Below are 27,375 nucleotides of genomic sequence, written 5' to 3'. Positions count from 1 at the left end.
ACTTTTTCCCCAAAACCTTGGACATAAAATCTACTTAAGATACCCTCTACTAGGTCATTAAAGCATATTAGCCACTGTCTTTTACGTTGGTGATCTTGGTCTGAAACTGCAAGCATTCAGTCATACTAAAACCGTAGCTCCCTAGGACATCATCTCACGTCACCTGGCTTCCCTCTCAAGAGAGATAATCAGCACATCTCCGTAGACCCTGTACAGAACACAGAGTTACGTACTCTCTGGCACATGACGTTCATTAAAACGCAGTGCGAAAGGAAGGGGAGACAACGTCTGACAGAGGACAAAAGAAACCTGCTTCGAGTGTGCTTTCAGTTCAGCCGCCGCCCGCTCAGCGCACGGCGCCAGCGCCGCACCCGGGCCCGGGCGGGCAGCGGCAGCGCCGGCCTGCGGGCTCGCCCGGGAACGCAGGGGCCGCGCCGGCAGCGATTCAGAGTCACAGAAAGGGTCAGGCTATAAGAGACAAGGCCATTTGTCCAACCTGTCCGCTCAAGCAGAATCATCCAGGAGCATGTGGCACAGACTTGTGTCTATACAGTTCTTGAGTATCTCCCGCGAGGGAGACTCCACAACCTCTCTGGGCAATCTGTTCCAGAGCTCGGTCACCTGCACCTGTAAAGTTCTTCCTCGTGGAAGTTCTTCAGGTGGAACTTCCTGTGCATGAGTTTGTGCCCACTGCCTTTTGTCCTATTGCTGGGCGCCACTGAGAAAAACCTGTCTCCGTCCTGTCGACACGCGCTTTTTAGGCGTTCGCAACAGACCTGGAGACAGCCTCAGCTCCTGCTGCGCGGCAGCGCCCCGCAGCCCCCGCACCGTCCGCCCAGCCCCTGCTCGCCCTGTCCCCACCCCCTCACGGGAGCCTCATGGCGCCTGAGCCTGCACCGCGCTGGGCGGAGCTGCCGCAGGTCCGCCCGCCCCGGCCCGCGTTCCTCGCGGGCGCAGCGGGTGCCGAGCGCCGCCGCCCCGGCCTCTCTCGCCCCGCCTCGCCGCTCACGGTAAGCCGCGGTCGCGGACGAGGTGGGGCGGCGGAGCTTCTTGTGTGCGGCTGCGCCGGGCGCTCAGGCCGGGGCCGCGGGCTGGTGGCGGCAGCGGCAGCAGCAGCAGCGGGTCTGCGCGTGTGCGGCGGCGGCCTAGCCAGGAGCGGCGGGCGGGCGGTGGCGTGGGACGTAGCGGTGAGGCCCGGGGAGGGTGCGGGGAGAAGGGCGCAGGTAGAGCCCGCAGGCAGAGCCCGCAGGGGCACCGAGGGAGGGACGGAGGAAGGGGGAGCCCGCGGCGGCGCTGCTGCCCCGCAGCGGGGCGGGCGGCGTGCTGGCTCCTCCTCTGCGGCGGGGCGGAGGAGCCGTGCGGGCAGGCGGCGGTGCCCGTCGTCCCCGGGAGGCTGCGCGGGGCCCGCTGAGCAGCGCCGGAGTTGAGGTGACCTGTGGGAAGAGGAGAGCCCGAAGGGCCTGGTTGTCCCAGGATGCAAGGGAGAATTTAATTTATTTCAACAGATTTCTCACGTACTTCCTCATCACAGCCCACTGAGCCTGGCAGTCCCTGCGGTCGCTAGAGAACTGGTGGCAGCCTGACGGCCCCCGATGGGCAGTAAACCTGGCTCGGCCGAGGGGAGACCCCCGGGCTGCTGCTCAAAAGCCATTTTATCCTCCCCTTTGTTTTTGTTAATTCCCGATGCCCTGGAGGTCCTCTGCCACTGGGGCCTTTGTTTGAAGCTTCCGTGGCGGCTGTGGTTAAGCTGCTCAGGGCTTGCCGGGCTCGCAGCTGTCTCTTGCGGTAGCTCCGTCAGCAGAGGGGAGTTCAGCGTTGCTGGTACCTCACGGGCAGGCTGACTGTGGAAGCGTGGAGTCCTCAGGGCTGCCCGCGTGTCGGGAGGTTGCGAAAGAACAAAACCAGTTCGAAGGAGCTGGTCGGTGGAGTTTAAAATTTATAATCCAGTCTGAACTTGCTTAACTTAAGTGCTGCAATCTTGATACTGCTTTCTGCTGAGGAAATCGTAGGAAGTAAGTCTTTTTTCAGTTTTACAGTACCATCTTTTCATTTCTGTTGCAGAGCAGTAGGAGGACGTATAGTCTAACAGTGTAAAAGAACAGATAGAAAATTGTGATGTCTGCATCTGTTGTTATGCTTCTGATTTTATTTCCAATTGACAATAGACACCTTAGTATGGGTCTGAACAGCTGATGTTCTGATGTCCCTAGTTTTTGAGGTTTCACAGTGTATAAGCTACTTGTAAAGAAATTACGCATAAAAAAAGCTTTTTCTTAAAGAGTTGTTTTTAATAAGGGTTTTTCTGTTGGTCTTGTATAACAGTAGTTGTTTAAATAAAATGTTAATTCATTTCCCATTCTCACCTGATTATTGAAAAGAAAAAAATTATTCCCACAAAGCACCTTCTCTGATTTGTGCAAATATGTGGTGTCTCTGACAGGAATTTAAAGGTGCAGCATCATGGTTATGAAAGCTACACTAGAAGATGATGATTCCGGATGGGAACTCGGTATGCCTGACAAGATGGAAAAGAGTAATACCAGCTGGATAGATATAACCCAGGATTTTGAAGAAGCTTGTAGAGGTGAGTTGTAGTCCTTTCATTCTGAGAAAACTTAGAATCCTTTGGAGGCCTGCGTGTAGTTCTTTGAGCTTTTTTGAGCAATAGTTTGACCTAGGTTCAAGCTTCAGATGAACAAGCATTGATTCCTTCTTATCTATGAGGTTGGAATTGTCATGAACCACCTCACTTTGTTTTCTCTTCCAGATTACATAAATACCTCTTTAATTAAAGTTTTTTCATCTTATGCATTTTCACATCTGCTTTTTTTCCTTTGTGAAGATTTCTTACTCTCTCTTCTGCCAAGTGGAGATGTCATTCCTGCATGCAGAGTCAACACTGTTTCTTTCTTGCATATTTTTGGATCTCCATGGTCCAGTAATTTATTTAATTCATCAGTGCATGATTTTTCATCTTTGAAACAAGTCTGAGTTTTTCAATTGATGCAGTGCATCTCAGTAATGGGGAAGCAGTTGCTTACATTTAAACAGTACCTTTATTACTGTCAGGTGCTACTGCTAGTTTACAGTTTTTTCAACTGATTTTATGATGACACTAAGGAAGGATAAGCATAAAAACTGCATCTTACCACAGAATATTACAGAATATTACATAATGATAAACACAATTTCTGCATATTATTTCTCTATATTACTCTAAATTACTTATAAATAATTATTTCTCTATATTAATTGTATCTGTAATAGTTTACTTACATCTGTACCCATCAAATATATCTAGAGACTCCTTTAAAAGTTATGAGGGAAAGCAAGCCTTTGAGTAGTCTCCCCTGGAAAAGACTAAGACACCTGAATAAAGGAGCAGAGGAAACGGCTGTATTCCAGGCTATTCAGATGCTAATATTTCACAGAATAATCATCACAGAATGATTTGTGTTGGAAGGGACCTTAAAGATCCTCTCATTCCAACTCCCCTCGCATGGACGGGGACACCTCTCACCAGACTGTGTTGCTCAAAGCCCCATTCAGCCTGGCCTTGAACAGTGACAGGGATGGGGGATCCACAGCTTCTCTGGGCAACCTGTTCCAGTGACTGACCACCCACATAGTAAAGAATTCTTCCCAGTATCTAATCTAAATCTGTGTTTTAGTTTAACAGTATTTCCCCTTGTCCTGTCAGTACATGTCCTTGTAAAAAGTCAGTCGCCAGATGTTTTCTGGCCTTCCTTTATCAACTGGAAGGGTGCTAGCTGGTCCCCATAGACCTTTTTCTTCTCCAGGCTGAACAGCCCAAACTCTTTCAGCCTGTCTTCACAGGAAGGGTGCTGTAGCCTTCCATTCATTTTTGTTAGCCTCTTCTGAACTTGCACCAACAGATCCATGTCCTTCCTGTGCTGGAACCCCAGACAGACTCAGTGTTCCAACTGGAGTCCCATTAGAGCAGAGGGGCAGAATCCCCTCCCTTGACCTGCAGTCCAGTATATCAGCTTTTTGTGCTATGAGTGCACTGTGTACTTAGTAATTCTAAAACTGTTTTAATTTCTAGAATAACAGGGGGATGGGGGCACGCTGTTGACCACTGGGGTGTTTTTTTTAGTCTTTCAGTCTTGAAAGTGCTCAGTAAGTAAAAGCAGTAGTGTCATGGGTTGACCTGGGCCAGATGCCAGGCACACACCAAAGCCACTTACTCCCCTCTGCAGCTGAACAGAGGAGAGAAAATTTAATGAAGGGTCATGGGTTGAGATAAGGACTGAGAGGGATCACTCACCAAATATCATCATGGGAAAAACAGGCTCAACTTAGACATATGAAGGGAATTCATTATTGACAAAATCAGAGCAGGACAATGAGAAAGTAAAATAACCCTTAGAAACAGCTTCCTGCCACCCCTCCTTCCTTCCAGCTCTGCTCCTACCCCAGCAGCACAGGGAGACAGGGAATGGGGGTCATGGCCAGTTCATCACCCCAGGCTTCTCCCACTGCTCAGGAACAAGAGTCATTCCCCTGCTGCACCATGGGGTCCCTCCCATTGCAGACAGTTCTCCATGAGCTTCTCCAACGTGGCTCGATCTCATGAGCAGCAGCTCTCAGTGACCTGCTGCAGTGTGAGTCCCTCCCATGGACACACAGGCCTCCCAAAACTGCTGCAGCCTGGGTCACTCTTTTACAGGGTGCAGTCCTTCAAACACAAGCTGCTCCAGCATGGGGCCTCCCTTGGGTTCACAGACTCCTTTGTGCATCACCTGCTCCAGTGTGGGTCTCCCCCACCAGCTGCAGGTGGATCTCTGCATCCCCATGGACCTCCATGGGCTGCAGGGCACAGCTGCCTCACCATGGTCTGCAGGGGAATCTCAGATCCGGCACCTGGAGCACCTCCTCCTCCTCCTTCACTGACCTTGGTGTCTGCAGTGCTGTTCTTCTCCCATGTTCTCACTCGGCTCCTCTCCATCTGCAGTTGAAACTGTGCAATTTGGGTTTTTTGTTTTTCTTTTTAAATCTCTTACCAGAAGGTATTATTGTTTCTAATTGGCCCAGTGGCACATCTGTCTCTGAAGCCACCAGGGATTTGCTCTGCTGGACATGGAAAAAGCTTCTGGCACCTTCTCACAAAAGCCATCCCTGTAGTCATCCTCCCACAAGCTACAAAACCCAGGCCATGCAAATGCAGCACAAGTAGAAATGCCTGATCTGCTTCCTGCAGCTTGTTATATCTTGGCATAAGGCAGTTTGGTGCGTGACAAGACTACCCTGGAAAAGTTGTGCTAGTGGGATGATTGTAATTGTTTGTTTTGTCCCTTTCCTTTATAGAACTGAAGTTAGGAGAACTGCTTCATGACAAGCTGTAAGTATGTGTGTGGGATGGTTCTGGCTTTTAGATAAGATTACTGCAAACGTGTTCATGTTACTTAATAACTAAGCTTTTTTAGACTTTAAATAAAGTATTTGAAGTATATAGAATATCATACATTCTTAGCAGTGTGTATATGCTGCACTTGTATGAATGCTGAACATATCTGATGCTCTAAGTATAAAATTACATTTTTCAATGTGATTGAAATTCTGTTTCAGAAGTTCATAGCATATCTTATGATCTGTGGTGATTACATTACTACACTATCTTATGAGACTTGCTTTTGTGAAAAAAGGCCAGAAAGACTTTAAACCTGGTTACCCCAAGTGTCACTATAAAATATTTGATAAACAATCGTATGCCTTAATGCAACATAAATATCATGCTAAAGCAGAAAGTGAGAACTCTACACATTGAAAGTATAATTCAAAGAAAAGCATCTGGTAAAGACTTGCTGAATTTGAAACTAATAGCTCAGAAAACAGAAGCATGCTATTAAATGAAAACTTGCTTAAAAATGTGGGCATGGATGTCAGTTGAATCAAAGCACATTTTCAGGTGTATACATAAGAGCATTTCGGAACAAATACAGCAAATACAGAATTTACATTCTCAGAATTTAATTGTGCCACATTCAGTAAACTTTTTGTACTATAAAGCCTGAAGTTCTGACAAATGTCATGATAAAGTGAAGCACTGTATCTCCTCATATGTAGGAAAGTCTTTTAGTGTGGCTCTTCTGCAAGCTTTTTTTCTTCTGCCCTGACTACAAGTGATATGTTATCACATGACGTATTTTTTTTTTTTGCATCAGTTTTGTTAACATGCTTATTTTAAATAAACCTGTTATTTCAATATATATTAGTCTATGTTATGTATATTGTCATTAGTGTTTGGGGGACATATCTTACTTGGTTTTTTGGATGTGGTGTACTAAGGAACAGCTTGTTCAGTTAATATCAGTTTATGATATTGCATGACGTTTAAGAAGCTGCTATAAAGTTTATAGAAACAAGTGTGCAAAGATATAGTAGTGGGATATTTCACTCAGGAGTGTTCTTCATCCTTATAGAAAGTTTAATAATTTTCTTTTACTTTTAACCATCTCTTTTCCTATGAATTTGTTGAGAGATTCTTAACTTCCTGAAAACCATGATCTCTGAAGATCAATACTAATGTTCATATACCTTATTATCTGTGGTCAGAATATAGTGTACTTGGTTTCTCATCCTGTGTTCTTTTTGGTTAGTTTGCAAAGACTATTTTATATTAAAAAATACATTGAGCACATTTATTTTATTTGTATTCCTAGTTTTGGTCTTTTTGAAGCCATGTCTGCCATTGAAATGATGGATCCCAAGATGGATGCTGGTATGATTGGAAACCAAGTTAACAGAAAGGTTCTTAACTTTGAGCAAGCTATTAAGGTTTGTATGAATTTCCTGGGTTTACCTACACTGTCTGTAGAAATATACATTTTTGTCAAATTACAGCTAAGCACAATGCAGCATAAATAGTGTTTCTCTTGAAATCTTATGTTTTTCTTTTTTCTTTTGGAAAATTAAGTAAAAAATAGGTTGTAATGTTTACCTTTCTTGTTACCTGCATTATCACAATGATGCTAACTCTTCCAGTGAAAAGCAATATGAAATTATTGGTTATTGATACCTCAAGTAAATATATCTCCAACATTGTTTTGCAAATAACTCTATGCTTCCCCAAAATGTGTCTTTTATATGAAGATGTATTGGTTAGCTTCTGTTTAACCTGGATGGAAACCAGCTTCCTTAAAAAAGCTGGAAATTAACACTTTATCATTCTTTGAGTTTATCAGCATTGAACAAAAGCCAGATAATTTATCAACATCGACAATAATGATTAACTTTTGATTTATGATCAAGGTAAATTGGAGGACAGAGGTTGAAAGACTTGCTGTTTTTTCAGAAAAAGTAATGCACTCAGAGGCAAAAGAATTTTTTTATGGTAAACACTTGGAATGGAGACAGAGAACTCTGTTAACACTAGCTAAGTCATGTAGAATGTATCCAGGATTGCATACATTGGGCAAATTAAATGATCAAATTTGCAGCCTTTTTGGTGTTGACCTTTAAGGCAGTAAAATACTACAAGTTTAAAAAGCAGTCTTCAAAGAGTTGGTCCTGCATATTACTTCTTGTTCAATCTTTATTATGATGATACAGTTTTGTGATTTTACTGTTAGCAGTTAACTGGTTTTAAACTTTTCTTGGCTAGTAATAAATAAGAATTCTTACTTTAGTCTTCTCTTTGGGTAGTTTTATGTTTGATCAGTGTTAACTGATGGGAATGAAAAGTTTTTAAGAATTTGAGACATGTTGTAAAGTTAGTTGGTAAAGCTAGTGGCATGCAATTATTCTGAAGTTTTAAACAAATATTAATTTCTGTTTTGGCTTTGGTACAAATAAGTTGCATTTTGCCTGTATGCTTTCATAGTATTTACGACTTTAGTTGTTTTTGTTTGTTTGTTTTCAAAGGATGGCACCATTAAAATAAAGGATCTCACTTCACCTGAGCTGGTAGGAATAATGGACACATGTTTTTGTTGTTTGGTAAGCATTTTCCTTTTCTTTAGGTTAGATGGTTTTGCTTTCAAAATATAATCCATTAATCCATCTTAAAAAAAAAAAAGAAATAAACCAGCAGAACTCAAAAAAATATTTACCAAGCAGAAAATACATACTTATATTTTAGTTTCCATTTAGTTATTTTTATTATCTATCATGAAAGGCTTAATTTTGATTTTTAATTTTTTTTCTATAAGAAATATGGAAGATAGCTGGTAGCGCCTTAAAAACTTTAAAAGGTTTTATACTTTCTGGTTTTATAAATGCATGTTATCTGATTGCCTGCTGTGTATTGATGTTTGACTGTGTTGGAAGCTGAGTGTGCAGTAACTGGTAGCACTCTGTTGCTCCTTTATGTACAGCCAGAATTGACTGAGCTTACAGAAGCATTTTGAACAAAGAAAATAAATATATTTAGTAAAAATAAGTTGAATATTAGTTACTTATTAATTGCAAATTTTTTTCTGTGTATATGCTTTAATTTTCTCAGTGACTGATACTCATTATTTTCAGTTATTCTTCAAAATTACATCAAAAATATTGTTTTAAAAAACATTTCCAATCAGTTTAGTCAGAATGACATGTAGAGATCATAGTATATCTGATTCAGTATAACATAATTTGTTTTCTACTCCTGGTCTCCAAAAGGGGACCATGTTATAAATATGGTTCTACTTAGTTTTTTACCATTTCAAGATAGAAATTTAACTTAGTGAAACTTTCCCTGTAGCTTAAAGAAACATGGAAGTGGTAGAGAGAGAGGATTATGATAAGAAGCTTTTATGTTGTGTAGAGAGAGAACATGAAGAACATTTGTGACTTGTCTCATAGTCATTTGCATTTTCCATTCACTATTTATGCAGAGAAGGTTTATTAAATGATGAGTTCTCTTAACATAATGCCATGTCTAAATCATTGGGGTTAGACCTGAACTTTATAGAAGAGGTTTATCCAATGCCAGAATTCTAGGCTTGAAACACCTTCACTTCCTCTTTTTTGGTACTTGGAATGTTGCCTTGATAAGGCGACTTTAATGTTTAGCTCCTTAATGAGTCTTTGAAGCACAGTAAAATGGAAAAAGAATGGATCTATGAAAATGAGGACTTGGCTGTCATGAGTTAAATATTTAATTTCCTTTTCCCTAGATAACATGGTTAGAAGGACATTCCTTGGCACAGACAGTATTCACTTGCCTTTATATTCATAATCCAGACTTCATAGAAGATCCTGCTATGAAGGCTTTTGCTCTTGGAATCCTAAAAATCTGTGATATTGCCAGAGAAAAGGTTAACAAAGCAGCTGTTTTTGAGGAGGTATGTGTTTCCCATCTCCTGTGGGGTTAAATATGCAACATTATACCATAATGCAAGTAAAACAATGTATTAGTGACATTTCTTAGTGTTTGATTTGAGGATACTGTAGAAATAGCACTTCACCATACTAAAAGTATTAGACTGGATACCTTTAAAATGCAGTTTTCCCCAGTGAAGGTGTTTCATGCTCTCTTCTGTATTTTCCTTGAATACTGGAGCCACATAAATATTTTAATCAAGAAGCAGTGCAAGTCTTGTGGTTAACTATTTGAAATGTGTCTCAGTTGTGAAACTGTTTAATTTTTTAATTTTTCTGTTAGATAGTAATGATTGCATTTTGCCTAAAAGTCCATCTGGCAGTGGGATCAGAGTCCTGTTTTCTGCGCTCAGAGCAATCTGTTTCCTCTGAGCTTGGACAAGTCACTCTTCCTGACTATATCTAAAATGGATCAAATACTACTTTGCAGCTATAGTTCATGTAACCTATTGGTAAGGTGTCACATGATGAAAATATGAAGGGCATATTAAGGATTTATGCAGAAAATGATTACCTGAAACTGGATTTGGGTGGGAAAGTCATTCAGTGTATTCATTCTGAGTGCATTCAGCTGTGTAGAATAAATCTGGACCTCTGTACATGATAGAATTAAACAAAAGCACACCCCCAGTCACTCCTCCAAAAGAGAAAAAAACAGCAAAAAGACTCAAAACCTTTTAAGAAAACAACTCCTAAAAAACCCAAACCAAAAAGAAGATCTCAAACCCCAATCTGAAAATGTAACTACAGCTTTTATATTTCACTACATATTGCTTCTTTGATTTTTCTTTTTAGGAAGATTTTCAGTCAATGACTTACGGATTTAAAATGGCCAATAGTGTGACAGATCTTAGAGTTACAGGTACAGTCTGTGCTTGCTTTATATCTGTTCAGCAGCCTCTTTCTCTTTTGAGCATGTGATTGCTTTCAGACACATCTGATTAATTGCTAGGAGTTTCAGCTGTTAAGTTTTTATTTTTATTGTGGAAATTGCTGACTTGGTAAAAAAGAGATAAAATTATTTTTCCTTGGAAAAAAGGTTCAGTTGTCTTGTTATGTCCCTGAGAAACAGAAGAAGTGCTTTTAAATGCACCAATGAAGTGGCTAGGCATGAGCTCAACATGGTAAAGATACAGACCAATAGAAAGTACATTGCTTGAATTCTTTTTTGCCTCATAATTTGTTGTCCTCTAAATAGGCTGGTCTAGGAAAAAAAGCAATCTAGTAGTTCTACAGCTATGAGTACATATGTTTTTAAGTACATACATCAGTATGTACATTAATGATGCACTTTTTTTTTATGTGTATTTGAGCTTTTCATTGATACATTTTTGAAAAGCTTATGCACGCTTTAGCTTTGCATCAGTTGGTCTGTATCCTGATTTTTCGTTGTTCCAAGACATCCTCACCATTCCTCACAAGATTATTTTTTGTTTAGTCTTTGGCTAATGGATATGTAAAGCACTTTTAAGTTTGATTTTCCCCTGAGTGGTATAGGTGTGCCTAGAAATGCTTCTCAGCTTTTAATCATGCTGTGATTTTTTTCCAGGTATGCTGAAAGATGTAGAAGATGACTTGCAAAGACGAGTGAAGGTATTTTCATTTTTGTCTTGTCAATTATATTTTAGGTGTCCTTAACATAGGTTTGGGGTAGGGAGTTGGATTATGAGGAATGAAGGAGGGTTTTGTCATTGTAATGGGGTTTTTGAAGGACTGCCATAATGGTTTCTGTAACATGCTTTTAGTTTGCCTTCTAGCTAAGTCTTCACTTTATTTGTGAACTCCTTAGTTGCTTCAGTAGTAGTAGAAGCTGGAGTCATGATGCAGAAGATAACACTGGGCTAGGACACAGAATGTAGGTATTTAACTTTCGGGTTTTAGGCAGATATACCATGTAAGGTTAAAGAAGTTACTTAATTTTCCTTTACTACAGCTTAAAATGTAACGCGTTCATGCACTTTTCTTGCTTATTTGCAGAATTTACTGAGATAGTTCTTATTACTAAAGGACAGTCATTCAAGTATCTGGATTATATTTTAAGAAATTTTGAATTTGAAAACTGATTTTTCGGGTTATTTAACAGGTGGATGTTTTAGAGAAGGCAAAGGGATTTTATCAGTCGCTTCCCTTTGCAATTTTTAGTAAATTATTTGACATTTCTTTACCTTGCAGAGCACCCGAAGTCGGCAAGGAGAAGAGAGAGATCCAGAAGTTGAACTTGAAGTAATGAATTGTTTGCTTTTTTCCTGAATTTCATGGATGTAAATGGGAGATTTAAATATGGCATAACCATACCCCTGCATTTAAGAAGCAGCCAGGAAGTGTGACCACCCAGGAGCATGGGGAAGAGCTGGAAAACAGCAGGGCATGCCAAGGCTTTTTGTGCATCAGTTTGTGCAGGGAGGGCAGGAGTCCTATGGGAGTTCTGCACACCACAATACAAGAAAGCCATTAAAGTATTAGAGTGTGTCCAAAGAAGGGCCATAAGGATGATGAATGGCCTATGGCCTTTAGGGGAAGCTGTATGAGGAGCAGCTGAGATCACTTGCTCTGTTCAGCCTGGAGATGAGGAGACTGAGGGGAGACCTTTTGCAGTTAAAACTTCTTTGTGAGGAGGAGGAGGGACAGGCACTATCTCTTCTTTGATGGTGACCAGTGAAAGGACTTGAGGGAAAGGCCTGAAGTTGTGTCAGGTGGGGTTTAGGTTGGATATTAGAAACAGTGTTTTCACCCAGAGGGTGGTTGGGCACTGGAACAGGCTCCCCAGGGAGGTGGTCACAGCACCAAAACTCTGAGTCCAGGAAAATTTGGACCACACTCAAGCAGTTGGGGTGGGCCAAGAGTTGGGCTGGATGATCCTTCTGTGTCCCTTCCAACACAGGATATTCTATGATTCTATTATCTAATACCTACTACTAAGTAATTAGCAGTATTACTTTATTACAGCATCAACAGTGTTTAGCTGTCTTCAGCAGAGTCAAGTTTACCCGCATCTTACTCACCGTCCTGATAGCTTTTACGAAAAAAGAGGTACATTCATTTGGCGTTTCTGTGTTTACATTGGGATGCTGTGAAATACCCATTTTTCATTCTTTAAGATCCAGAAATTACTGTGTAGATTCATGAGATTTGAATTGATGTGGATGGAGGTAAAGCTTTGAATAAAGCCTTACAGTGGCAAATACTCAGTTTTTGTTCCAAGTGGGAAACACAGGGAAGGCTAGTAGCTGACCTTATTATGGCCTTGCAGAAGGACAGAATATTCATTACAAAAGGTTTAAAAATATTTATGGATTTCTAATTACTTTTTTCACACATGAGCAAAACTTCTTTTAAGTTCAGTTCCCTCCTGTGGAGTTACCTGATGCTGGGCACTATTTTGTCCATATTAGAAGACCTGTATGCTTTTCCTTTCATGTGATAAGGAATTTATATCTAGATATCTTTGGTCTGAGAAGAGGAATTTAATAGCATTCCATACAATTTGCCCGTTTTTTGAGGATTGATGTAAGATTTCCTAATTACTGAGAGGGGAAGGAACTTCATGTTTTAAGGCAAAGGGCTAGAACTACATGCTCCCCGAAGCAGACTGTCATGCATTGTGTACAAGACTTTCAGTTGTAACTATTGTAAAGTCTTACACAGCAAAATATACAGCATTGAATTTATGTACATATATATAAAATGTGCTACCACACAAAAATCTTGGGTTGTTAGGGTTTTTTTCAGAACTTGGGTTATATAAGAATATCAGAATTTTAATGCCCTTCCTTTTTTTTTTATACTAACATTATTTAGATAGTCAAAATATATTGGTTTGTAATGATGATAATTTTTTCCTGGCTTTCAGACGAGTGCAGTTGCAGAAGCTCAGAAATTAATGACTCAGGCAGCTGACTTGCTCTCTGCCATACACAATTCACTGCATCATGGTATGCAGGCACAGAATGATACCACTAAAGGAGGTATGTATCAAATTACACCATTTTTTCCTTTCCTGGATATGATCCCTTCACAAACATAAATACCTTTGTGTATTTTTTTAAAAAGTTGAAATCACTATTTACTTTGAACTAAAACACTTGCTATACAAGTTGTTACAGATTTGCATTGTTTGATTTTAATTTTATTTTACCAGGTGGTGGCTCTCCTGAGAGCAACACTGTCATTTCAAAGCCAGAGATAATGTGAACTTTTGATTAAGTGCATCACACTTGGAATCAGTGTATATGCCATTTTAAAATAGGGAACAATACTTCATTGCTTGTACACAAGGACTCGGGTTTCTTAAAGAGTAAACATTGTAGTAGTTGGCTTGTTGGAGTCTCGGGAAGTTAACTGTCACTTTAAGAATTCATTTTGGCTAATTGAATAATTTGTATTATTGAAGGGGGTTCTGAAAACACAACTCATATGCAACTTTTCTCTCTCTCCCCTCCTCCTTCTTTAGATCATCCTATTATGATGGGGTTTGAGCCACTTGTTAATCAGAGATTGCTGCCACCAACTTTCCCTCGATACGCAAAAATTATTAAAAGGGAAGAAATGGTCAATTATTTTTCCAAACTAATAGACCGAATAAAAACTGTATGTGAAGTAGTCAACTTAAGTAACTTGCACTGTATACTGGTAAGCATGAATATTTCTTATTTATTACCAGAAATAAGATCTGAAAATGTGACTTGCAAAAAAATCATTCCATATATGCATACTCTTGCTCACTGGAGAGAAAACTGAGCACTATGTATATATTTGGTGTTTTTAACTGTTAGGCTCAATTTCAAAATTTACTATTCTTCCTGATAGTTACTACTTTTCTTCTTTTGATAAGGACCTTTTCTTCTCTCAAACATCTCAATTTTCCTGTAATTCATTAAATAGTTGTCTTACTGGCCAAGGCCAAGCAAGTTTCTTTGGTTGAAGACCTGTGTCTACAGCAACGGAATATAATTCTTTGCTATATGTCTTCATTTTTTTTTTCAAATTCATTAATCAGTATTCTGCACGTGTGCCTATAACACAAGAGGGCACTAAATAGGCATAAAGTTAAGCACCTGCTTATATTCTTTCCTTAATACCTGATGTTACTCTTAGTTACTGCCTACATGTATTGGAAGACACTTAAATGCTTGAAATATTTTTTGGTATCCATGCATTCACTGACTGATAAAAGAGATACAGTTACAGCAAACCTCTCATCTTCTTATTTCCTGCTAATTAATGAAAGGAGTGTTTGCATGAGGTGCCTGGTACCAGTTAAACCTTGCCTGGATTTCAATCAATTTTTTAAAATAAATTCTCAGTTTTGTTCAATACCTAGTATAGTTACATCATTATCTTAATCACACAGTACTTTTTTTTTCTGTACTATCATCTTTCTAGTTGTAGCATTTGAAAATTCAGAACACTTTTTGTTAGGAAACGAGTAATTGCAGAAAATCTTCATAATATATTTTGTTCTGTTCAAACTATTCATGGTCTGTTTCTTACAAGCTGTGTAAGCTATGCTGTTTGTGTATGCCTTTAGACAAAATGTAGGTGTATTTACCCAGCTGTATATATTTGTTTAGGAAAGGTGCGTGTGTGTGTGTAAAAATGATTTGGTGTATATTTATACATATATAAATTGGCATATTAACCTGATTTGTGTTTTTTTCTTTTCCTACGTATATGTTAGGACTTCTTCTGTGAGTTTAGTGAGCAATCACCGTGTGTTCTTTCAAGATCCCTGTTACAGGCAAGTCCTAATTATGTCTACTATTAAAATACTTCTGTATTCATTATAGATACATTTTCTTTAATATTTCAATAATTTGCATGTAAGTTAATAATAGTTAAGTGGTAAATAATGTTCTGGTGATATTTAAGTATTAAGTATTATGGAAGAAATGCTTTGCTATGAGGATGATGAGGCATTGGAAGAGGCTGCCCAGAGAAGTTGTGGATGCTCCACAAGCATTCAAGGCCAGAAAGCTGTCCCTGCCTATGGCTGGGAGTTTGGAACTGGATGATCTTTAGTGTCCATTCCACTGCCAACCATTCTGTGATTCTATATATATAGGTTTATGTTTTGATCTAATTTCTAAAATAATTTTTAAACACTGTTGCTTTGATCATTTTAGTACATGCTCATTAAAACAGAAAGCATTTAATATTTTTTTTCTCCACCATAAAGCTGTGCCTGTACACATATTTTTATGCTGCTCTTCATGTGCTTTTTCATTTTGGGGCTGGTATTTGTATTCATCTCCCTATTTGGACAGAACTTAATGTACAGACTGCTTCTGTTGCTACAACAGTAAAACTGATGGTTGATGCAGAATAATAGGATGCCCCTAGATGCCAGAATTTTTTTACATTTGATCCCTATTAAACCATGTGTAGAGCCAATGGACTATAAATGTGGGCAAGTGAAATGTGTTCCTAGCACGTGTATTCTCACCTTCCACTACATGTGTTTGTGTAATCCCTGTGGGTGCCTGACAGCAGAGTTTTTTCTTCAACTGCTGAAGAACCATGTAAGAAGGGGACATAGCACTCATGGAGGGAAGTTAAATGAGTATCAGACATGACTGATGTAAGTAGTAGCATCCAGAGGGATTGAAAAACATCAACAGTGCTCTGGAAATATATCCTTATCTTTGTCCAGAGAAGGCACATATTTTATGCTAATTTTCAGAAATGTCTGCTGTATCATCCAAGAAATTGAACAATTTTGCAAGCACTCTATTGTGCAAGTAATAGAGCTGCATTTGGTGTCCTGGGAATACCAAAGAAGTGTCAGGTCTCAATATTTCTGAGTCTTTAACCTTGGACCTAGTTGAGCCATTTTAATTCTTTAGGTAATCTTACAATTTTATTATATAAAAAAGGTACTGCCAGAGTTTTCTATTAGCAATTCTAGAGCATTACTTTTATGTTAAAACATGTTTCTAAAAGCACATCCTTACTTTTAGACAACTTTCCTAGTAGATAACAAGAAGGTGTTTGGCACTCATCTCATGCAAGACATGGTAAAAGATGCCTTAAGATCTTTCGTCAGTCCTCCAGTACTTTCTCCAAAGTAAGTAGATCTTGAGTGTACTTGTATGTGTTTACATGTCTGATGAAAATGTATTTCTGTTACAAGAGCAATGACAATTGTACAAAAAACATACATTTTGTACATAGTGCTTATGTATGAAGGACTCAGTTGCTGTTGCTGCAATCATCTTTCTTTTTTGTTTTGTGCTACATAGATTTTTATAAATGGTGGCATTTATAAAAAATATGTATGTACATGGGTATTTCCTTTTTAGGTGTTGTCTTTATAATAACCACCAGGCAAAAGACTACATTGATTCCTTTGTCACACATTGTGTTCGGGTAAGTGTTCTTTCCAATTATAAAATGTATCTGTATGTGAGAACTTTGCAGATGTACATACATTTGAAAATGAGACAAATTATTTTACACACCTGACATGAAGGCAAAATTGAAGAAGTTGGCCATCTTAAATTGGTAATGCCTTTTAAAAATCTGGTGTAATTATTGCTGGTTTTCTTCTGCTTCCAGATTTTTATTTAGCATTTATAAGAAATCTGCATCTACTACATCTTTATAGAGTAGTTTCATGTCATGAATGCATATCAATAAAAACAAAATTATTTTAATATTCTGTTCAGTCTCCGTTTTTTAGGATTCTGTTGTTGAATGTGGCATGATGAAAATCTTAACAAAATCAGAATTATTTAGGTTGGAAAATACCTCCAAGCTCATTGAGTCCAAAACCAGCACTGCCAAGTTCATCACTAAACCATACCCCTAAGTGCCGCAACTACACATCCTTTAAATATTTCCAGAGATGGTGACTCAACCACTTTCCTGAGAAGCTGGTTCCAATGCTTGACAAATTTCATTGTGAAGAAATTTTTCTTAATATTCAGTAAAACCTCCCCTGGCACAGCTTGAGGCCATTTCCTCTTGTCCTGTCACTTGACAGAAGAGATGAGCCTCACTTGGCTGCACCCTCCTTCCAAGTGGTTGTAGAGAGTGATAAGGCCTCCCCTGAGCCACCTTTTCTGCAGGGTAAAATAAAAACACCCCTAGCTCCCTCAGCCACTCCTCACATGACTTTTGACACAGACCCTTCACACCTCCATTGCTCTTCTGTGGACATGCTCCCTCAAGGTCTCTCTTGTTGTGAGGGCCCCGGAAATAAATGAGGTTTGAGACAAGGCCTCACCCACCAGTACTGAGTTCAGAGGGACAACCACTGCCCTGGTCCTGCTGGATACTGTGTTTCTGATACAGGCCAGGATGCCATTGGCCACCTTAGCGACCTGGGCACATGGTTTTAGGTATAAGAAATACCTCTTTAGCCCTAAGCATTTTATTCTGGTGACTTCCTAAAGGATGCTGACTTAATTTCACATCAGCTTGTGTGCAGAGAATTTGGCTCTTGCATCACTCCATAGAGTTTGCTTTCCTGCTAACTTGCACTTTGTAGGGAGTAGTAAGGGACCCACTTCCTAATATAGCTATATAAACCAGGTGCCTAAATAGACATCATAGTACTTCTCCTGTAGTTTTGAAGTTGTATTGGTAATTTAAAATTACACTTTGCTTCTTTCAGCCATTCTGTAGTCTGATTCAAATCCATGGACACAACAGAGCTCGTCAGAGAGATAAACTAGGTCACATCCTTGAGGAATTTGCGACACTACAAGATGAGGTAATGTCCTAGGCAGCAGGCCAGCAAAGTTTCTGCCCAGGTATATTAATGCCAGAGTGAAGCGTGGTACTAACTTCTAAATGAATGATGGAAAATCCTTAAGACAAGGACTCCTAAAATTTAGCACATTTAACAAGAAATTTTTAGGATGCATCCCAAAACTTTATGCTAGATGTGTTGAACAAAAACATACATTTTTTAAGATTAACTTTGTCCAATAAGTAGACTTCAGAATGACCTGTTGCGATGTAATTTAATGGTAACTTAGTTAATTTAATGGAGCTTTTAGTCTCTATCCTGCTTGTGATTATCAGTCTGCAAGATGTAACCAGGGGGAGATACACAAGGTGTGCTTACAAGACACCTTTGAAAACTCAGCCTTGTACCTACGTAAGATGGAAACTGCAAAATTTTATAATTAATAAAAATAAAGTAAAAAAATAACTCTTAAAAATATGTCTTCTGACTGATTTTTGGACATCTCTCAAGAATGGGGAGAGATGAGAAGAAAAAAATACATTCTCTCTTGCTGGAAGTTGAGTTTCCTCAGCAGTGAGAGCCATATAATAATATTTCCCAATATGGCAAGGAGAACAATTGAGGAACTTGGAGGGAGATTTTGTGTGCTCCAGCTTTCTTCAACATGGTTTGAGTTTGTTGCAGTATTGTAGCTGAGGCACTGTTTTTTTCATTTTGTAGCAGGTTATATGGATTGTTCTGTTTAGGCTTACTGACGATATTCCAACAGTGAGAGACTGTCTTCCATACAACTTCCTTCTTAAGACAAAATTGGTCTTGGCAATATTTTAGTTACTCTGGTGGAACATAGTGTGTTTCTTGCATATAAAGCTTATAAATTTATTTTTTCAGTACAGCTAGGTTTTTTTTTAAAAAAAGTAATTCTTGCCAATATAGAACAATGAACACTAGCATGTAATGGATTCTGAGTTTGTGCTCATGTGACTGCTAATGATCTATACACAAATACATTTAAAAATTACAGATTTTATGTATCTAATGTTCTTGCTATAATACTGTGTAGAATATTTTTGTTCTGTGCAGCAGAATTTACTTAGGTGAGTATCTTTACAGTTTTCTGACAGTTCTAGACTTGTTTCCATCTTTTAATCTGGAGCATAAATTTACCAACCCAATTTGTTAAAATTTTATTTCTGGCTTTTTTTATTTCTGCTGTTTCAGTCAAATATTTTTCCTCCTCTGTCTATTACTTTGAGGTCCTTTGGTTTCTTTTCAACAGGCAGAGAAAGTAGATGCAGCGCTTCATAGCATGTTACTGAAGCAGGAACCACAAAGGCAACATCTGGCTTGCTTGGGCACCTGGGTCCTATACCACAACCTTCGTATTATGATACAGTATCTTCTCAGTGGCTTTGAGTTAGAACTTTACAGTATGCATGAATATTACTACATCTATTGGTAAGAAGATGCTTTATTGACAGCTCTTTGAAGAGGGATGCTTCCAGAGAGCTATAATATTTGAAGGAGGGACTTCCAATATGATTTTATGATCTCAAGCTTGATCAACACTGTGTTTGGTTTACCTATTTATAATATTACAAGGAGAGAAAAAAATCTGTTGGTCTCTAGCTTTTTAAACTTACTAAATAGCGTACCTTTTTTCCTGAAGTAGTAATTCTCACTCTGTTTAGCTTTTTGGCAGAGGGTCTTTTATTGACAATGAATGAAATGTGTGCTAATTTTGGTAGACAAGAGGTATGCAGGAGAAAAGCAATTTCCTTTATTATTTTCTAACTTTGTAGTACCAGGATCACTAGTCTTATTGATCTCTAGTATTCTGGAAAAGTTCTGCAAAGTTTTAAGTCATAACTGTAATCTGAAAGTTGACTAGGTAAAATTAACTTCTTATCTGGGGTATATTTGAAGAGATATCCTCCACCTTTAGTGAAAATGATCACATTATCTGGAAACAGAATACTTTTATTTTTCCACTTCCATTCACATTAATTATTTTTATAGTTAATGGCTTGTGCTAAAAGAGAATTTTAAATTTTTTTTTAACCTACCAAGAGATTCCTATGTAATCCATAGCCTTCTTATTGAAAGATGAAAAGAGTGCAAATGACACAAACTTCAATGTATTGCATATCTATGTTGTTTCAACAGTGGATTAAGTATTAAGTGAAAACAATAATATTTCAGAAGTCACCAGAAGATGGCAATCTTTTTCAATTAGTAACTGAATAAGTAATAACTTTTGTGAGAGACAGTATTTTCTACCTGCCCTTATTTCCCTCTAAAAATTTGGAATTGTCATGTCAACTGCTTTCTTACTTGAGAAGAAAAAAAGAGAAGCAGTTTCTGAGAGGTAATGTGCAAATGAAACTCAAATTTCTCAGTAATTTTTTTCTGATTACAACATTTTAATAACTATTACTACATTTTATTACATACTACTACATATTACTACATACTACTACTATTCCTTTTGATTTGAAATCGAGTAAGATATTTATTGGACTTGCTTCCACTTTCTAAAAAATGTTCCTAAAGTTGTCTCTAACTCTGAAAGAACTGCATATGGATGTTGTGGGTCTGTGGGCTTGGCCCCTTTATGTAATAATCCATAACTTTTTAATGCTTGAAAAAATCAGTAGTTTCATTGTTTCTCAGAATAACAAGTCAGAACAAAGGTAGAAAAGGTATTAACATAGTATCTTTAAAAAAACCCACTTGATTTGGTGGGGGAAGAGTTCTAGAAAAATTTGGTCTTACAGGAGTTTTGATATAAGAAGCTTAGACTTAGTAAATGTGTAAGAAGCTTGCATACCTTGAGCTGTTAGTGGTTGAATCTGAACCAAAACATGAACATAGAACAATGTGTTGATTCCAGCCGTGCAAAACAAAGAGTTTTCATGGCCCATAGGAATTGTCCTTTGCTAGGACCTGTCCTTCACCTCTTGGAGCAAGCGCCTCGGTAGTCAGCGGGACGTGCGCAGCGCAAGTGCGTGGTGCGCTGCAGCCGTAACCGCTCCTGTGTGCGGCCTCTGTGCAGGTACCTCTCCGAGTTCCTCTATGCCTGGCTGATGTCAACACTGAGCCGCGCCGACAGCTCTCAGATGGCAGAGGAGAGGATAATGGAGGAACAACAGAAAGGCCGCAGTAGTAAGAAAACAAAGAAAAAGAAGAAAGGTACCTAGGTGTAGAGTGCTAACACCTCTTTCCCTTTCATGCTGCTATGTAGATTTAAAATTCAAAATTTAAACAGGGAACACTTAAATGAGTAGGAAAAATATCCTCATGTTTATGAAGGCTGAATGTAAAACTTTTAAAACGTTTCCTATTTATTTAGTTCATTTTTTACTTTCAGATAGATCTTTCAGAAAAACACGAACTCATTTATATTCACTGTATATAGTTTCATCAGTTGTGTTATGTGTTGGACCTTCTCAGAGTTTATAATTCCTGCAGAATTATGCTTTTAGTGACTGTAACTAGGTTCAAACACTAGACTTTCAGCATATTTCTGTAATTTTTATTTGGCTTTAGAGGTCTTAAAGCACATTTCTTAATTATACAGTGGTGAGTTTCTGTTTCTTTTCCTTGCCACCTTTTCAAGGGGAACAAACAATTAATTGGATATTGCTCAGGATCATATCAATTAATTTCCCTTGTCTCTTGAAATTCAGAAAATTACTAATGTACTTGAGATGCCAAGTGTTGGGCAGTTTGGCACTAATTAAACACTGGAAACTAAAGGGAAACTTAAAAGAATGCTCTCAGGATTATAAGGATAAAAAGTGCTTTAACTTCTTAAAAGTTAAAGCACTTTTTATCTTTATAGAAGTCAAAAAGATCCCTGAACTAGGCCTCTTAGGCCTCTTGCATACAGACTGTAAGTTTGAGGGTGTTGTACAGTGTTTTATAATGTCATGGGGATACCACTGATCAGTTTTTATTCCATTGAGAGTAGAATTGTGTTCATGTGACTGGTAGGGGTGTCCTGAGGTTTTTTTATGTAACCAGGAGTCAGAGAAGCAGAAATGCATGTCTAGGCTTTGTATACTTCAGTTATTTTAAAATATAATTAATAGTTAAATGACTTTGTAGAAATTTGGAAGAACTCCTCTATCTGAAATTAATATATGTACTTACACTGAAGTAAGAAAATGTATTTTTATGTAAAATTTGCAGTTCGCCCTCTCAGCAGAGAGATCACCATGAGTCAAGCATACCAAAATATGTGCGCTGGGATGTACAAGGTAACTCATTTGTGTTCTATTTGTTTCAAATTTTTTTGTAATAGGGATCCTGCATCCACTGCATGCCTTCTTTTTTTGTAGTGGTAATGAAAATTAGGTTCAAATTTATAATTTTCTATTCTGAATTCTCTACAGTTTTTCTATCCTTCCAGTTATACCTACATCATAATTTTGATCCTTCTCACAGCAAAGTATGACATAAAGCTAATATTTTCACTATATTTATCTTTTTCGTTTAGACAATGATTGCCTTTGACATGGATGGCAAAGTAAGAAAACCTAAGTTTGAACTGGATAGTGAGCAAGTTCGATATGAGCACAGATTTGCTCCATTCAACAGTGTTATAACACCACCTCCAGTGCACTACTTGCAATTTAAAGTGAGTAATCTTCAAACATGATGCTGCCCATGCTTTTATAGAAGTAATTTACTCACCTGCTTTAAATATCACTGTCATGATAAGAAGAACCTCAGAGTTCACATTGAAGCTATGTCACAATGGCAAGGACTTCCTAGCTTTAGTTTTGTGAAAGATGTATTGCATTGAAGTCTTTATAAACTTAGACATTTAGCATCGGTCTGATATGGCAATTTAAGATGGTTCTGTTGAGTTGCATGAAAACCAAATCTCTTGGAAGTCTATTGAAAGACTTCTCGGCTGCAGTTAATAATAGCGGCATGTTTTTATTAGTGCAGCAAGCAAATGGAAAAATAAAGAAGCTAATTTTGAGTGGTGTATAGAAGGGACCAGTGGAGACTTGTCTTGTCCAGTCTCCTTCTTGAAGTAGCATTATAAATCACATTACCTGTGTCTTTGTCTAGCCAAATCTGAAAAAAGTCAAGGTTGGAGATTTTCCAGCCTCTTTGGTTAAACCCGATCCAGTTACTTTTTTCTGGTCCTGTAAGTCACAGGATAACTGATTGAGGGCTCCACTACTCCTTTTTTTTGCCTAATGCCCAACGTGAATTACCAAGCCACAACCTGTGGCCTCTCACGTTATGCTGTTTGCCATTATGAACAAGGAATCTTTATCTTCTGACAGCTTTATAACTGTCTTTCAAGAAGTCGTAGGCTGCTATTAAAATTACCCATTAGCATCCTTCCTATTAAACTGAAAAAGTCCAGGTCCACTGACCTCTCCTTGTGGCTTATATGCTCTAGGCCCCCAACTATCTCCACATCTCAACATCTTTCTTGAACTGAGTGGATCCAGCCCTGGATGCAGTATTTCAGATAACAGAACACAAATACTGAGTTCAGGATGATAATGTTCTTTGATATGCTGACCATACTCCTGTTTGTATTATCCCATATGAGGCTTGTCTGATTTGTAGTAAGACCACCTTGTCGGCTCATATTGAACTAGGTGTTTGCTGCTCACCCAGCTGGTTATTAGTCTCATTTGTGAGGTTAGTCTGTACTGAAACAGTGCTATTTTCTATTCCAGTTACTCTCCCCAGTTATAGGTTACGAACTGTTGTAGTGGAAATTAAGCGATTATCGTGGTCTCTTCATTAAAGGTTTTTTTAAATCTGTAATCAAGAACAAAAAAAAATTGAAGAATCAAAATTATATAAAATGAAGTTTTGTACAGTTTCAGCATCTGACTTGCTATAGCTTTGAGTAAACAATATACTTTTTCATCTGCTTTTTTCCTGTAATATCATACCCTGTTGTGTGCCACTATTAAAGCAAATGAATGTCAACTTGTTCAAGAGAGACTGTTTTATAAAGATTGTGAGAATTTCATTATGTTTTGTGGCACTGTAATAGTTGACCACTGTGTTGTTGCTTGGATTTTGCCATTTTCAGTTTTGATTTTTAAAATAGTATTTAGTTGACATAACTCCTCTTGAATACAGTAATGTGATAGAAGCAATCTCCTGGCAATTTTAAATTTCAATTTTATATTTTTTAACATGTATTTATGTATTTCTGTAACACACTAGGAAATGTCTGATTTAAATAAGTATAGCCCACCTCCTCAGTCATCAGATCTCTACATGGCAGCTAGCAAGCACTACCAGCAAGCTAAAATGATTCTTGAGAATATTCCGAATCCAGACAATGAGGTAAGACTGCAATACTAGGAAAACAAGTATTTGCTCAAAATAGAGAAAGTGGTTTTTTTCAGCTGGATCTCCTTGAGATCCAAAATGTACTTCATCGAAATGGTGAGCAAAGTTGAGTGCTTGATTAAGGGGTAGACAGTGGTCTGTGTCAGTACAGCAGTTAGCAGAAAGTTTGCTCGCGGTAAAAGTAGCTCTCTCTGCTGAGGACCTGAGATGCTGCATAGCAGCATATTTCCTTGCATGCTGCCTTCTAGCCCCTTTCTAAAAGCACAGCACTTATAATCAGACAGTGATAACATGCCTGTCCCACTTGGTTGGCATCTAGTAATTCAGGTGGACTCCTGAGAGGTGGGGAAAACAGGTTTGGATGCCATTAGGATGAAAAGAGAATTGGTCTTGGTTTTGGCACTTGTTCCCTGGAGCATTTTTCTCAGCACTGAGCTGTAAACATGGGTAGGAATTTCTCCCTTTTTGTCCATAGCCTAAAACCTTAAGTGTCTGTGACTGTATTTTGGAGCAAGGAGGATGCTTTTTCTGTCAAATCTAAGCAGATTTAAGAATATTTACAGGATTGGGTCCTCCTTAGAATTTAGGACTGTCTCCTCTCTGGATCATGGTGGTACTCACACATGAGCTAACTGAGACCAAGATAGTTAAAAGGCAGCTTTGAGCACACTCAGAGCACTTCCATGCCAAAAGCCACCAGTTATGAAACATGAGTTCCTCTTTCCATTGTGTTGCAATGTTGAGGATAAGATGCCTAGAGTCTATCTATACCTTTATTTGTGTGAGCGCCACAGAACTTGCCATAGTTCCCATGGTTTTGTTCAAGACTTGTTAAAGCTGTGGTTTCTGTGGCCTGTTGAATTTTTTAAAAACTGAGTTTTAAGATAGATGCACCCTTCATTAAATTTAATTAATTCAGCTGTTGTATTTAAAAACAAATCCAAAACAGTCTGATCTCTGTTAAACTGATCCTGTAAGAGAACTCCTGTATTGCTAATAGAATATCAACATTACAGTATTATCTTTGAAATAATTGTGAGGTCAAATGTTTTGCCTTGAAGACTTCTTTCTGTTTTATGTTTAGGTCAATCGAATTCTAAAAGTCGCAAAACCAAATATTGTGGTCATGAAGCTGCTGGCAGGAGGCCACAAGAAAGACTCTAAGGTAAGGAAATGCCAGCCCAATTGAACATAAAATGTTCACATACATTAAGGTTGGATTCAATGATCTGAAGATTTCCCAACATGAATGGTTCATCTAATTCTATGTAAAGCTACCACAGATCTCTTAAGAGCCAAATGAGCACATTCAAGCTGTATTTACTCTAAGAAGAGGGAAAGTAACTTATTTTTCCCCTGGAAATAGTTTGTTGTAGTTAAGCAAATATGGAAAATTCTAACGTGTAAATGTTTTCAGAAAAAAAAAAAGGGAAAAACATGTTGGACAACACAGACTATAAGAGTATTCTTCCATAGTGGGAACTAGCAAGCATAACAGCAGCTTGTATGAACAAAGTGATGGGAATGCGGGCTGCCACAAAGACTATGTTTTTTCAATCTGTTGCTGTTAAATTTTTTTTTCTGTCTGCAGGTTGTTCTCATAATAAGTATTAAGTGCAGTAGTACTGCTGTTCTGATGTCTAATCTTAAATCTTTATAGGTTCCTCCAGAATTCGACTTCTCTCCTCACAAATACTTCCCAGTTGTGAAGCTTGTTTGAAGTAAAAGACATTTTTTTAGAATACCTGAAGAATACCTGTGTAGCAGATACCAGCTCTAGGAGGGGGAATAACTAGTGCTGCACTCGGACTACGAGGGACGTCCAGGATAAAAATACTGTCATGTGGAATATCTGTACCGCTGCCTTTTTGTGATTTGAATGACAACTGCTGTTTTAAAGTGGTTTGTATAAAGTTTATTGGATTTTCTGCGTGAAGCTGACTTTAATCAACTGTAATATTAAAGAACACTGTATCTTAGTTGATATTATTACAGATTTTGATCATAAATAATTTTTATTACTGAGTTCTGACAAAGTGGTGCATTAGGAACTGAATAAAAATCATGCAATAGAGCTTCTTGTCTGATGCGCACAGCTGAGCTACTGCAATTCTGCATTTGCAGTCACTTGGAGAAATTTTGAGTTCCTGTATTTTTGTATAATTGTATCAGAATTGCTCACTTTGCAAGTAGAGGAATGTTGGAGTTTTTTTTTCACCATGTCCTCCAAGCTAAAATGATCTTTATAGAGAGCAAGAGCAGGTGAAAATTAGTCATTGAGTAACTGAGTGAGTGATTCCTAGTTGAAGTTTGTTCGTTTTTGTTCTCCAAGTCTGAGGAATCTGCACAGCAGATACTCCAGTAGTCACTAGCAATAGCACCAGACACTGAAGACTATTTTACCAACTTTGCAACTTAGTTACAATCCTAGTATTTGCTGGTGCAAACAAGGGATTGCTACATTTGCATGATCTTTATTCTCCATTTTGACTGCAATGGGGCTGCTCCATCCTGTTGTCTTCTGTAGTAATTTTCAGGTAGATTTCCAAAACAGAAGCCCCAAACCTATCCCTGCCTTCCTGGAATAGTTATGCCTTCCAAGCTTTCAGATGTGAAGTAACAGAGGTAAGCTGTTGTGTTGTAGCAAAAATGCAACCAAGGAAAAATGTTTTTCCTTTGCTACAAGCGAGGAAAGAATGTTCAAAAAGCGGACCAGGCCCTGGCCAAGTCATACTTAGGCCATACAAGCAAATCCTCTGTTGGACACGACAGTCTTCATTTTGGTGTACAATGACGTCCACTGTAGGGATGAACTCGTAACTCCACATTGGCCATAGAAAGCATTTTTTGGTGTTAATCCTATAACCTGATTTTACTGTGGATTAATATCACTTCAGCTTCATCCCCTGAGCAGTGGCACTGCTGAACTAGAGCTTGAAAACAGTGAGTAACCTCTGCAGTGAAACACCCACTTGTCTTCCAGCAATTTGCAGCTTCCTGAAATAAGCAGAAGTATT

General features: G+C 38.5%; 1 protein-coding gene across 3 annotated transcripts; it reads left to right on the top strand.

Moving 5' to 3' along the window:
* The first annotated feature begins 935 nt into the window (after positions 1–935).
* NAA35 (N-alpha-acetyltransferase 35, NatC auxiliary subunit) lies at positions 936–27,373 on the top strand. 3 transcript variants are annotated; one of them, XM_054281840.1, is made up of 23 exons: positions 936–1,010; positions 2,441–2,584; positions 5,329–5,362; positions 6,684–6,798; positions 7,885–7,959; positions 9,120–9,287; positions 10,120–10,186; positions 10,874–10,917; positions 11,497–11,547; positions 12,271–12,354; positions 13,175–13,289; positions 13,775–13,953; positions 15,002–15,061; positions 16,281–16,387; positions 16,623–16,689; positions 17,939–18,037; positions 19,296–19,474; positions 21,072–21,208; positions 22,211–22,278; positions 22,518–22,658; positions 24,230–24,352; positions 25,443–25,523; positions 26,019–27,373. In XM_054281840.1, the coding sequence occupies exons 2-23, from the start codon at positions 2,461–2,463 to the stop codon at positions 26,076–26,078; spliced, it is 2,178 nt and encodes a 725-aa protein (XP_054137815.1). In that variant the 5' UTR covers positions 936–1,010; positions 2,441–2,460; the 3' UTR covers positions 26,079–27,373. The 3 variants fall into 3 exon arrangements, with proteins under 3 accessions (XP_054137815.1, XP_054137806.1, XP_054137824.1); XM_054281831.1 differs by lacking the exon at positions 936–1,010 and adding an exon at positions 1,091–1,187; XM_054281849.1 differs by lacking the exon at positions 936–1,010 and adding an exon at positions 1,849–1,918.
* The last annotated feature ends 2 nt before the right edge of the window (positions 27,374–27,375 follow it).

Source organism: Melozone crissalis, unplaced genomic scaffold (genome assembly GCF_028551555.1).
Source record: "Melozone crissalis strain CALT ecotype California unplaced genomic scaffold, PUWL_Pcris_2 ptg000005l_1, whole genome shotgun sequence".
Lineage (NCBI taxonomy): Eukaryota > Metazoa > Chordata > Aves > Passeriformes > Passerellidae > Melozone > Melozone crissalis.
Note: the sequence above shows the minus strand (reverse complement) of the source record. Positions and strands in the feature narration are given on the sequence as shown.

Bases quoted from the DNA above. Each gene is read 5' to 3' on its own strand.
- NAA35 (XM_054281840.1), top strand. From the start codon at position 2,461: ATGGTTATGAAAGCTACACTAGAAGATGATGATTCCGGATGGGAACTC. The intron at 7,960-9,119 runs GTAAGCATTTTC...CCTTTTCCCTAG, and splicing joins ACACATGTTTTTGTTGTTTG to ATAACATGGTTAGAAGGACA. The intron at 16,690-17,938 runs GTAAGTGTTCTT...TGCTTCTTTCAG, and splicing joins TTGTCACACATTGTGTTCGG to CCATTCTGTAGTCTGATTCA.